Source organism: Pinus tabuliformis, chromosome 2_1 (assembly GCF_031772625.1).
Source record: "Pinus tabuliformis cultivar Carrire ecotype Pingquan chromosome 2_1, CPIR1, whole genome shotgun sequence".
NCBI classification, from domain to species: domain Eukaryota; kingdom Viridiplantae; phylum Streptophyta; class Pinopsida; order Pinales; family Pinaceae; genus Pinus; species Pinus tabuliformis.
This window is the reverse complement of record NC_142299.1, coordinates 99,211,068-99,223,468: the sequence shown is the minus strand read 5'-3', so window position 1 is coordinate 99,223,468 and position 12,401 is coordinate 99,211,068. Positions and strand designations below refer to the sequence as shown.

The window sequence follows — 12,401 nt, the reverse complement described above, 5'->3', positions numbered from 1 at the left end:
CACAGTGGAGCTTGTGGTGGTCATCTATCTGGGCTTGCTACAACCCAAAAAATATTGCGTGCAAGGTATTTTTGGCCTTCGATTTTCAAAGATTGTGTTGAAGTAGTCAAAAAATGCCATCCTTGCTAGGTTTACACTCGGAAAATGCGTCGTCATATAGATCCACTTTTTCCTGTTATTACCATCGTACCATTCATAAAATGGGGCAATAATTTTGCAACTTTTATCCCACCTTTGGAAAAGGGTCATAAGTATATTATTGTAGCAATGGACGACTTTACCAAGTGGGTTGGAGCTATGCTCACTGTAGTGAATGATGGTGAAACAACAACCATGTTTCTTTTTAGCCAAGTCATTTGTCATTTCAGTATTCCAAAGGAGATTTTCACTTACCATGGTAGTCATTTCCAAAACAATATGATGGTTGAATTGGTTCTCAAGTTGGGTTTCTAGTAGGAGCATTTGTCTCCTTACTATCCTTAGGCCAATGGTCAAGTGGAAGCCGTGAATAAATCCCTGAAAGTTATCCTGCAATGGAAAATTTATTGACTTGATCTAATTGGCATATCATGTTATATCCTACTATTTGGGCATATCGGATGTTGGTTAAGACTGCTACGGGTTTCACTCCATTTCAACTAGTTTGTGGTTTGGAATCGAGATTCCCTGTGGAATGTGAAATTCCTTCTCTTAAATTAGATGTAGAACTTATTCCAGACACTTCTAGTCTTAAAGAACGCCTTGCTCATTTGGAACATCTTGATGAGAAGCATCGAGATGCTGCCAAAACTAATGAAGCTCATAAAGAAATAGTGAAAGTCCAATATGATAAGGTTGTGCAGCCTAAGGTTTTCTCTGAAGGTGACCTTGTCCTAGTCTATGACCAAGAAAAATACGCCTTGGGGGAAGATAAGTTTAAACCAATGTGGTATGGTCCTTTTATCATTAAAAAGGAAAAGGGAGCTTACAAATTGGTTTATTTTGATGGAAATGAGATGTCAGAGCCTAGAACTGGGCTCTATCTTAAAAAGTATTATGCCTAGGTTTTTAGCTAGCATTTGCTTGGTTGTAGATATTGTATATATTTTTGCATATCTTTCTATAGGTTTCATTGTGATATCGACACTTTTGATATTCTTTGGTAGGTATCGATGGATGATTTGGATATCTAGGGTTCACCGATGATGCTTTTCGCCATACCCGGAATTTGGCTTCCGCGGCTTGGGTAATTTACTATCCACCCGGTCAGTTGTTGGTTTCAAGAGGCATATGTATTGGCCCTGCTTCAAATAATGTTTACGAATATATTATTATGGTTAACTTACTATCTTAAGAAATATATATTGGTATTGATTCATTAGTAGTATACTTGGATTCACAACTAGTGGTTTCTTAGTTAAACAACATCTATTGTGTGAGAGATGATTATTTATATCGCCAATTTCTGAGAGTGCGTTTATTACAAACATCATTAATTTTATCACATTTATTCATATTCCACGATCAGAAAACTCATTTTTTAATTCCATATCTAATCAAGCATTAGATTGGCATATTAATCATTCATCACATTAAAAATAAAAATAATTGAACATCATCTGTATATATGATCATCACATCATGAAACCATCTATATATAGATAGAATTTTTCGTTCAAAATATTACACAATATCGGGACAAAATGTCCTACAAAATTAGGGCTTAAGCCCAATCATGCCTATCAAAATCTAGACATCTCTAATCTATATCTATGGGTCTAGCCCCAGATGTGCATCTTAGAAGAATACGGTGGCATTAGCCACCCATCGTAAGAGTCGCACACAATCTTGTGGTACTCCTATCACACATCTCTGAACAGCGTTTGGTAGATCCTCTATCACTACCATAGGTAGATAGTGAGTTAACCTGTCCAAGTTCCTCTGTATGATATGGAGGAGCCTCTCAGTCTCAGCTACGACACTCTCCGTGTCTCTTCAACGCACCTATGCCTGGGTAGACCCTCAGGTCATACTGGTCCCACATCTGTATCATGATCAAATAATTTTGTAAGAATATTTGTCTGATAAAAAATAATTTCGATTCATAATATTTTGAAATCCAAAAAAAATCAAATAACTTTAAAAAACTTAAATTTTTTTTTACCTATGGAACCCCATGTAGCATCTGGTGGAAGCACTAGATCTGAATCCCTTTTGAAGTCCATACCTACATATGGGTAGTCCTCGATGGAAATGACTTGTTTTTCCCACCAAAGGAAAAACTAATCATCCAATTGTTTTTCTAGGGACCTCACCACCCCTTAGTCTCTTCATCAAATCAGCCCATCTACCTATATGTGGATCCCTCAGCCTGTTGATGGTAGAGAGCACTTTGGGTCAAACCCCTGGTATCCTCTCAAAGAAGAAAGTACAAAGGAAGGTATGATACCAAAAATGTTTGGTATTACTCTTTTTGATAGAAGTGAGTTGCTTTTCAGATTGATCATGAGGGTTGTACACCAATCAAAGAATGTGGTGAGGAAATTGACTACTAGGCTCATTGTAACATGCGATGCTTGGTGCAATGAAGATGAACCTGCTACCCATAATAAAAAGGATAATTCTGAGGGTTAGACTCTCCACATTCTTTATTGGGTTCTGCGTGCCTACCCTCTCATTATTAACAGGGAAATATATGCGAATATAATCATCTACGCCGAGGCTTCCTCAGGCCTTCCCTTGCAAGTTAACTGTCTCCCCTCCTCGGGAAAGTCGAGTGATGAAGTAGATATCTTCTACTTCAATTCGCAAGGGCATTTGAACAATCATAAAGCATCCTCTTCTAGATCACAATAATTCACAAGCATCTTCAACAACCTTGTGTTGGTTTTCATATTAGGAATTTTGAAAATTTTCAATAATCCACGTCCTCTCAATGCATCTAGTGACATGGGTCATTCATTACTTCATTATTTACTACACTATGCTCTTCTTCTTTCCATGTGATAGTCATCCTGCAATTCAAACATTTTCATCCATTAAAATTCATAATTTGAAAATTTTCACTACGCACACGTGGGTTCACGTCATACACAGTCACGTATAGGGCTTACTCATACGTGACTTTGATATGCCCAACTTGCATACACGCAAAGAAAAAAATATAAAAAAAAGATCTCTGCAGTAAAAATATTGAAAAAAATATTTGAAATGTACATAAATTCATTAAAATATCGAATTTGAGGAATACCTGGACGTTTGGTAACTGTTCGAGCCAAGAAATAGGGTGGATTGTGGTTGCTGGTCTTTTCTCCGGAGCTCCTTCTCTCAATTGTTCAAAACACAAATGAGGTTTGTTGGGACAAAAGGTCTATTTATGACTTGTAATTAAAAAAAAAAATTAAAAACTCACTTTTACAAAGTTTATCTTTTATTTTTATTAATTTTATAAACTTTGTGACCTCTTGGATTTGAGTGTTGGGATAGGTTGTCTTTCAGGTTAAATTGAAGACTTTGATGTTTTTTCTACCGCTTCAATTCCATGACCGGTGACCCGTCATGGCAAGTATATTTTTTTGTCACTGGAATATAGGTTAGGGAAGATCAATTTTCCGTTTCATTATGCATTCTAGCCTCCATACTGTGATATGTTGTGTTAGGGTTGACCCCATTGTGTTATGATTCTTAAAACCATTTTCAATCGCCAACTTATAAAATCATGACATGATGTTAGAGCCTTCCTTTACATGGGCTTCCTAGTTAGATCCTCGCTGGCATATGTTTCCCATGCTACCATTATTAAGTATGCTCGGGAGTCCTCTTTAGTCCCGCCATGAATTTTTGCGATGAAGCTTCATTCTCCTTCCTCTTTTCTATCTTTTTAGATTTATACCCTAGTTGTACTTCTAGATTGCATGTTGACTATTTGTACCTTTCGGCCTTAATCCGGCTTCATTTGGACTCATGTATAAGCCACTTTTGACCATGTCTTTTTGAAAAACCAACCTTGCAATCACTTAGCCTCTGCAGCATGACACCTTTTGCCCATGGAAAGAACATCCTTTTGAGTGGCATTGACTAGTCTCATTGCCTTGCATTGAGCATAGGAATTTTCCCCTCAAAGGAACTAGCACATTTGTGTTTGGACACTCATTATTTCCATTGTACCATAGTCTTTTTTTCCTTTTCAGGCTTTCCAAATATGAAAAAGACAAAAAAAATATATTCCAAAGAGTGGGAACGGGACTTTACTTCCATCATTGTTGGAAACAAGCATCATTTGTGTCACCCTTGAACAAATCACTCAAAACAAATATTTCCACCATCGGGATGGGATTTAGTTTGACTTAGAAGAGCCATAACCTTTTTATTAAGTCAGTACTCCTCCAGTTGGTTATCTCTTCCAATCATACAAAGAGTTTGTTTATGCCTCCTGCATGACAAACTCATACAAAGTTATCATATGCTGCAATATAGTCACAATTCATTCATGCTTTTGATCAAGGGAAGTAAACCTGAGTTGGCCTTTCTATGGTGTCTCTTGACTCATATTCAGTATCAAATCAGCTATTTGGTCCTTCTCTCATGCTGGTTCGAGAAGGTCTCCATTGAATTCTTGCTGGTAGTTCTTCTCTTATCAACTTCGACACATTTCTATGAGAGTAGGCCTAGAGTCGCACCATGGCCTTATTTCCATCATTGATAGGTGACCTTGTGGTCAACATCGATCGGTATTATGGGTTTTTGAATGAGTGGTTTCCCTTGTGTTCGACAACATCTTACATTATCACACATTAGGATTCATGTAGTACATTGGTTTCCATTTGATCCTATTGGTGGATTCCTCGCCTCTATGTCAGCTTTCATCATTGGTTGGTTCAAAGGGTTTCTATCATGTGCTAGTCATGTCTTGTGTATGCCGGAAACGTGCTTCGATTTGGTTACTTCATCTTTCTTCGTTCGATTCCTTCCACATTATTGACCTGTGGGTTACACTCACACTGGATTGATGTAGGATGCCTTAATGCCTGTCTTCCAGCAGATCCTTTCCCACCGACTTCGACTTATTGCTCTGGGAATAAGATCTAGAGTCCTTTTTTTCAGTACCTTAGGATCCGAAGCCATTAGTGGTAGATTCCTTCGCTATTGAAAATGAGAATACATCAATGTCTCTTGATTTATATATTCTTTCAAGTGTTCAAATTCAACTCATTTATTCACACTTATTAGATTGTACTATGTACCTTGACTCTCATCATAATTATCAGTGAGTTGTCTCTCATTTGTTAACAATATACTTCAATGACTAGTAATCAAATGATTTCTCACATGATCGACTTCAACTCATTTATTCCCATAGTGTAGAAATGTACCATGGGAGTCGGTGAAGACCTTAGGTTGCATCATCATTTCATGGTTCACATGTCAGTCCCTCCTATTTACTACCAGTGACACCATCCACCTTATATGTTGTAGTTCATCACAACAACATCCTATATGTTGGCACCCAAGTTGCATGCAGTACCATTATTCCACTTTTTGACTTGGTACTTTTGAGGATCAATTATGTGACTTCAGTGATCATATATCTACTTCAGTATCATTGATCAGTTCTTCTATATGTGATATTGTGACATGGCCTTGATATGTACTTTTGTGGCCATGATTAGATGATCCACTATGTATTTCTTAGTTTCCTATGTACTTGTATACATATTGGATCCACTCTAAACTTGATATGTAGACATGCTTTACTATCTCTGAGCATGGTTATGCCGCCTCAGACATGAGCTTTCTTTCTTATCTCTTCCATTGGTTTGGTAGGATGGAATCTAGTGATTTCCTCCGAGGTCCTCACATGATTCTTTCTATACACTTAACACATTTCGGTTGTCATGTACCCCTTCTAATCTCATATATTAGAGGAAATCTGTTATAGCATCATTTACCACCTTTGTATACTTGATGCTCTGAGTCATGGCATTAGGCATTCCTTTCTCTCTCGACTTTGTCCAAATATTAAAAAATATTATTTTAAATTCCATACGCGACTTTGCCCTACAAAAAACATGTGCACACACGGGTTCAACTATATCCAACCTACGTATGCAAGGTTTATGGGTTACACCAGAAGCCTACCTATAGGAGCCCGTGGCCTAACTATTTCCCAACTGAAAAACTTTTTTGAGGTCATATAAATACACATGGGGAAGGCGTAAGGGGAGAGAAAGATAGAATATTGACACTATATCCAACTTGTCCCCGATCAAGTATGACTTATCCCTGTGCCTCCCATACTCCCAGCTATAAGAAACCCGTGTTTCCTCATTATGATGTCCATCTCCTTTATATGGCATCCATGTGTATGCATTTGAAAGAGGCTTGTTGAGGCTTGGACTAGATGGATCTAAAGAAAGGTTTCGCTTGGAGCCGTGGACGAACCAGGTTGTATTCTTCCACATTCTTTTGCAGTTATCAATAAAGAAGCCATATCTTGTTCTTGATGTTAAGGTCTTAATGCTTTAATTCCAGTTTTAATCTAACTAATGTATGGTTTCATGTTTTAAACTTATAAGCTTATATGATCTAACACTTATGTCATGAGCATGCTTTCAATCATTGTTGGTGTATATGTTTTTCTTGAATGAGTTGTAGATTTTGAAGCATTGGAGGAAGTAGAGGATTTGGACCCTACAAGAACGACCTCAAATGTAGGACCTTCGAGTAATACTTCTTCTTCCTACATCAGTAGTTGAAGTATTGATGTTTCTTGTTTGTTTGCTTCTTATTAGTGTATTCCCTCTTCTTTGTTGGGGTGCTCAACCCATACCCTAGGGTATATTATTCCTGTAACACCATATATCATTAGCTGCATTATCATCTATTAGGTCATCGATACATTATTCATTCATTTACCAATCAAAACATGAGGAAAACCATACATCATCACTCTCATAATATATTCTTATAATCAACATAATAACAACAAAAATATAAAGGATACATCAACCATAAAATCCACATATAAACTAGTCATTTATACATAAGATATAAGGGAGAGAACCTCTTATTAATGAATGCAAAATCCAACCTGGGATAGGGCTACCACGTTCCACCCGACGATAGAATGGTTAATAAATATCTCTCTTCAATCATTCACCCTCGTGCCATATTCCAAGCATGAATGTGTGAATTAAACCAAAAGAACCAACTAGGGCATTGTGAGGCTAAAGGTTCTCACCCTCATCAATAGAAACCAGGCTTTACCGTAATCAATCTCGGACCACTCGTCCAATACAATAAACATGTGATAACAAGATTTACCATGATCTCCACCATATCACTAGGCCAAAACAAGCATGGATGCCACCGGATTTCTCCACCTACACCATGAGGAATTTTCCTATCTACTAGTCTCTCAGGATTTACCGCAATTCACACTGGATCACTAGGCCCTAAACCTAGACCCACTCTCTAGGATTTACTGCATATCCCATTCCATTATCAATAGGCCTGATGGAGATCACCCACCTCTAGGCTTTGCCGTATATCCTTCCATTCACCAGTCGAGGATTCCTAGGCCCAGTGAGGCAACACAAAATCCATCTTTACCACAACCCACAGTCTGATCGAGGGGTTGTTAGGCCATGTGTTCTATGATTCAAAGTTTTAACACTCCGTAATTCCTCCAAGATGAGGAAAGGAACCCAGAGGTAACCACAAACCTCTTTTGGTTGAATGACTGGTCTTCTTCAACCTGAGGGGGCTCCCTTAATGATGAGACTCAGAGATAAAACTTCGAATATGATTTTTTGACAGAGACCAGATTTGAAAATGTTTAAAATTTTGGTATGGGGGTAGTAGAGGATTCTAGCAAAACGGGTGTAAGGTGATCATAACCTTCCCGGTACAACATTTTGATGTATCTCCAACCAATTTCATGTACAATGGATTAATTAATATTGCCTTCGGATTAAAAGACAAATAGTAGTATAGTGAAAATGGGGATATCAAGGCATTCATTAGAAATAACATAACAACTAATAATTTATTACTGCAACTTAGATAAATGACTATCAAGAAGAAAATTCAAAATTGTCAAAGGAATACATATTCCATTTGCAAATTGAAATATTTGGGACAACTAGACATGAGCATATAAAATGAATTCAAGTGTAACTATTCCATATGTTAGAGCCTAGATTTGCCTCAGGCTGAAAAGACAAGGTTCTAGGTCCACATCAAACCACACTCAGCCTCGTAGCTAGCCCTACGAGGATAGGAGAGGGCTCTCCCTGGGTCAATCTCAGCAAAAGATAATCAAATGGGGCTTGAGATGACTGAAATATGAACTAATTTTAGGCTAGGTATGAAGTGCAATGGTTTGATTTGATTTTTGGGGGTTTTGTTGGAAAAAAAGGGACAGGCAAATTTTGGGTCCGGGAATGAGGCTAGATTTTTGCAGAGTTCAGGTAGGGGCAAGATAGGTAGTATTTTTGATGCTTTGGATTGAATGAATGAGTGGATCATATTGGTGAGGAGCCAAGGAGGGAAAGAGGGTCTCAAGGGTCCTCCTCAAACAAATGAAAACATGAAGAATTAAACAAAATATCCAGGCAGAGCATAGCAGTCCAATGAATTCTACCTTAATTACTCATTTGTTTAATTGCAGAAGAAAAGAGAAGGGAAAATGATACACATAAACATCAGTGAACTTACAAATACATAGAGAAACACACCATCAAAACATAGAGCCACATGGATCCCAACAAGTGCTACAAAACCCTGGTCTTTCCTTTGCCAAAATTGCAGAAATAAAATGTACAATAGGGTGCCAAGAAATCCCAAGTATCCAACCTTCTACAAAAATCCAACCTCTACACTATGAAATTCATAAAATATATGCATTTGCTCATCCTTGTACTAAGGGATTGAGCTCAACCATTTTCTTCAAAATAGAATTAGTTACATTAAACTTGGGCCGAATTTCTAAAAATAGGTGTTGACGATGAACTCGTATCTCCTAAACCATAGCACCTATTACAAAACTGAAAGAATTTTCTGTAGATAAGGTCATTTTGGAGAAAAACCTCTCTCAAATTTGGGTAATTCGTTTCCAGTAGCTCGCAATCTGTTCCACAAAATCATCTCTAAAACAGAAAATCATTAAAAATTTAAATCTGTGAAAATGAACTGTAAAGATCTAATCACATATCCCAATCCATGACACCTGTGAAAAAATTGAAAGAGGTTTTTGTTATATGGCTCGTTATTAACAAAAACTCCTTTTATTTTGCAAAATTACTTTCCATCTGTTGTAAAATGGCTCCGAACTAAAATGACTAAAATAGTAAAAAATATGAAAAATTTGCTTTGTTTTACTGTAGGCTCCAAATATCACTGTATATCTCCCACATAGTAGCACATGTGCATAAACTAAATGAGGGTTTTGTTATTTAATATGTGATGCACAAAAACATCTTTCACTTTTGAAAAATTCCTTACCGTTATTTCAGAAACTGATTTTGTACTAAACTTGTCATTGTTTGCAGCAACTGACCTCAAAACATGCATAACCAAGAATCACTCATTCATTTCTTCTAATCCAGGAACTGGTTACAGGAGTGTGATATACCGTTGGAAATATTTTTCCAAGATTCTTTTGATGGACACACTTGTGATATGTTTTGTGCTAAACATCATGTGCAAAACATCTAACAAAACCAGACATAGTAAGAGCTCATGTTGATCCCTGGTGACAAGCTGCGAAGACTGGAACTAACATCGGCTCCAATGAGGATGGTAGCTCCTTGAAGGTGCCAAGAACTACAAATCTCTGGAAAGTAGATAGTGCCTCTTCCATTGGGCATGGATGGTCAAACTATTGCAAACCCAAAACAACTCATACTAATCCAAAAACATATACATACTGCAACTTGTACATAAACAAATACCGAAAACTGAAATGCTACCTTGGGCAGCTTATTTATGTACAAATCTAACCCACTTTGCTGCAAAATTGATAGATCAAGTAATGCTATAATTCCATATCAACCAATCAAGTAACTATGACAAGGATGTTGCTTGAAAGTGCTTCAACCATGACACAAATGTAAATGTTGACAGCCATACATGCACATAACGAGTCTGGCTATGTAAAAGAAAATCTGACTTATCATTCAAACTGCAAAAATACTCCATATATGCAACAATAGGATCAAAGAAACCAAACTCTGTTTGCTGCCCTAACTCCTCAACACTGTTGGAAATAATACTGAGAGGGGGGGGGGGGGGTGAATCAGTATTATCAGATCAATAAAACTTTTTCAATGCTCAGAAACATATACGCTACTTCAGTTAAGTGAACCAGCGTGTACACGCTACTGTGTCTAAGGAAACCAGCGTATAACCATAAATCTTATAATTCAGTTAGTTTATCTTCAGTTAAATGCATTAGGACATTATTCACCATATTAAGAGTAAACAGATGCAGTATAACAGAACAGATCATCACACAAAAGCCACACACATGAACACCATGATATAAGGTGGAAACCCAATGTGGGTGAAAACCACCTGCTGCAAGTCGTCTCTATCTTTCTTTAATAAGAACTTCAGTTTACAATCTTTTGTACTGGTGCAGCCTTATACCAGTACGCAGGCTTCAACCTTCTCTCGTTCTCCAAACTTCCTTGGAAGGGAGCTCCAACCCCCTTTGCTCTTGTACTAGCTAATATACTAGTACGTAGGTGCAGGCCTACAATCTTCTTTCCTTCAGGTACCACTTTTCATACATTTTTAGACTGGATATTCCTGAAGCACAACATTACAATCTGAAGACCACAATTCATTCAACTTTCATAGCAGATTACAAAACAACCAATACTCGCATCAACAATCTTTGAATCACTGAACCACTGAAACCCTGTCAAACCCAGTCACCAGAACACAGAGCAGACTACAAAACTCTGCACTTACAGTCAGACCCAGCTGCAACCCAAAAATCAAGCTCCAAAAGATATACGCTACTTCAATGAAGGCAACCCGCGTATACACGCGGTTTTACCGAAGACAACCTGCGTACAGATCTAAAAATAACTTTTCATAACTTGCAGTTGTACCAGATATCAGTTATACCCAGAACATAACATTGCGTCAGTATGTAGATCTAGAAATACGCATAATCAACCATATAAAGATAGTTCATTTCAAACCATTTGATCCCGATCTCTCCTTAGATCTTGTTCTCCATCAACCGATGAGATCTCTCCTTAGCTCAGATCAAGCAATACATCATCAACCAATAACCTGCATACTGGATCTAGTACTTCATCAGATATTCAAGCCTTTTCAGATCCCTTTGCCTAATGATCTTCTTCTCCTTATATAACCTTAGGCCTTGTTCAATACCTCGGGCCAAAACCATAGTAACACAATACCATCAACTTCAAAACTAGGGATCAACACGTCCGTCGAGACACCATGGTCCAAAACCATAGGCACAACTTCCAAGGAATAACCGCCATGGACCAAAGATAAGTTTTCCACATACACGCTCTTTTACTGAAGCCAACCTGCGTGTACACGCGACTTGGTATATAGCGAACCTGCGTATACGCGACTTGGTATATAGTGAACCTGCTTGTATACGCGACTTGGTATATAGTGAACCAGCGTGTATATATTTTTCTTCATACTTGTAGACTGATCATCAATTCCTTGCTGCTATCCTTCTGCACTATGATTTGTCATCAGTGTGATTTTCCATCAAGGACAACACTTGTCTCATAATGCCAACAATCTCCCCCTTTGGACTTGATGGCAACAACACCAAATCAAATCACTCTCCCCCTTTGTCATCAAGGGCAAAGGGCTGTGCTCCCCCTGAGTACATGCTGATATCTTTGCTTGGCTGTGCTGAAACATGCTCCCTCTGACTGTAGGCAAGATCTGCAAAAAAATGTTCTTCAAAAGAACCAAGACTTATACACCATAAGGGACCTTCCTATCACCAAAAGACTCAATACATACATCCATACTCCCAACCAAGAGGGGATACATCAGAACCAACCAATTATATTACATCATTCATCCCAGGCATAGTGGGGAAACCAACATAGGCCGTTACATGACCTTGACACCATAAAAGAGATATCACAGAAGAGATACATGACATAGAGACAACAAATCTAGACCAAGACTTATGAAAGTCACAAGCAGCATCTGATACACATCTTTTAGATCAGCAACCAAGATTTCCTTCTGAGCTCCTTCTCCTGAAACCAACAACAGTTGTGTACTAGAACCAAAAGCATCTGAATGCCAACAATGCTTTATGAGACTTTAAGCTGCTCCCCCTGAACCTGTGCCTGCTGCACCCCCTGAAACTGGGCCTGAATAATTCTGGCATACCCATCTCAGAC

General features: G+C 38.0%; 1 protein-coding gene across 1 annotated transcript; it reads left to right on the top strand.

Annotated features, from left to right (window-relative positions):
• The first annotated feature begins 569 nt into the window (after positions 1 to 569).
• Positions 570 to 1,043, top strand: LOC149198974 (uncharacterized). The gene has a single exon (XM_089400422.1). The coding sequence runs from the start codon at positions 570 to 572 to the stop codon at positions 1,041 to 1,043; it is 474 nt and encodes a 157-aa protein (XP_089256548.1).
• Positions 1,044 to 12,401: the final 11,358 nt, after the last annotated feature.

Coding starts and splice junctions, on each gene's coding strand:
- LOC149198974 (XM_089400422.1), top strand. CDS start 570: ATGTTATATCCTACTATTTGGGCATATCGGATGTTGGTTAAGACTGCT.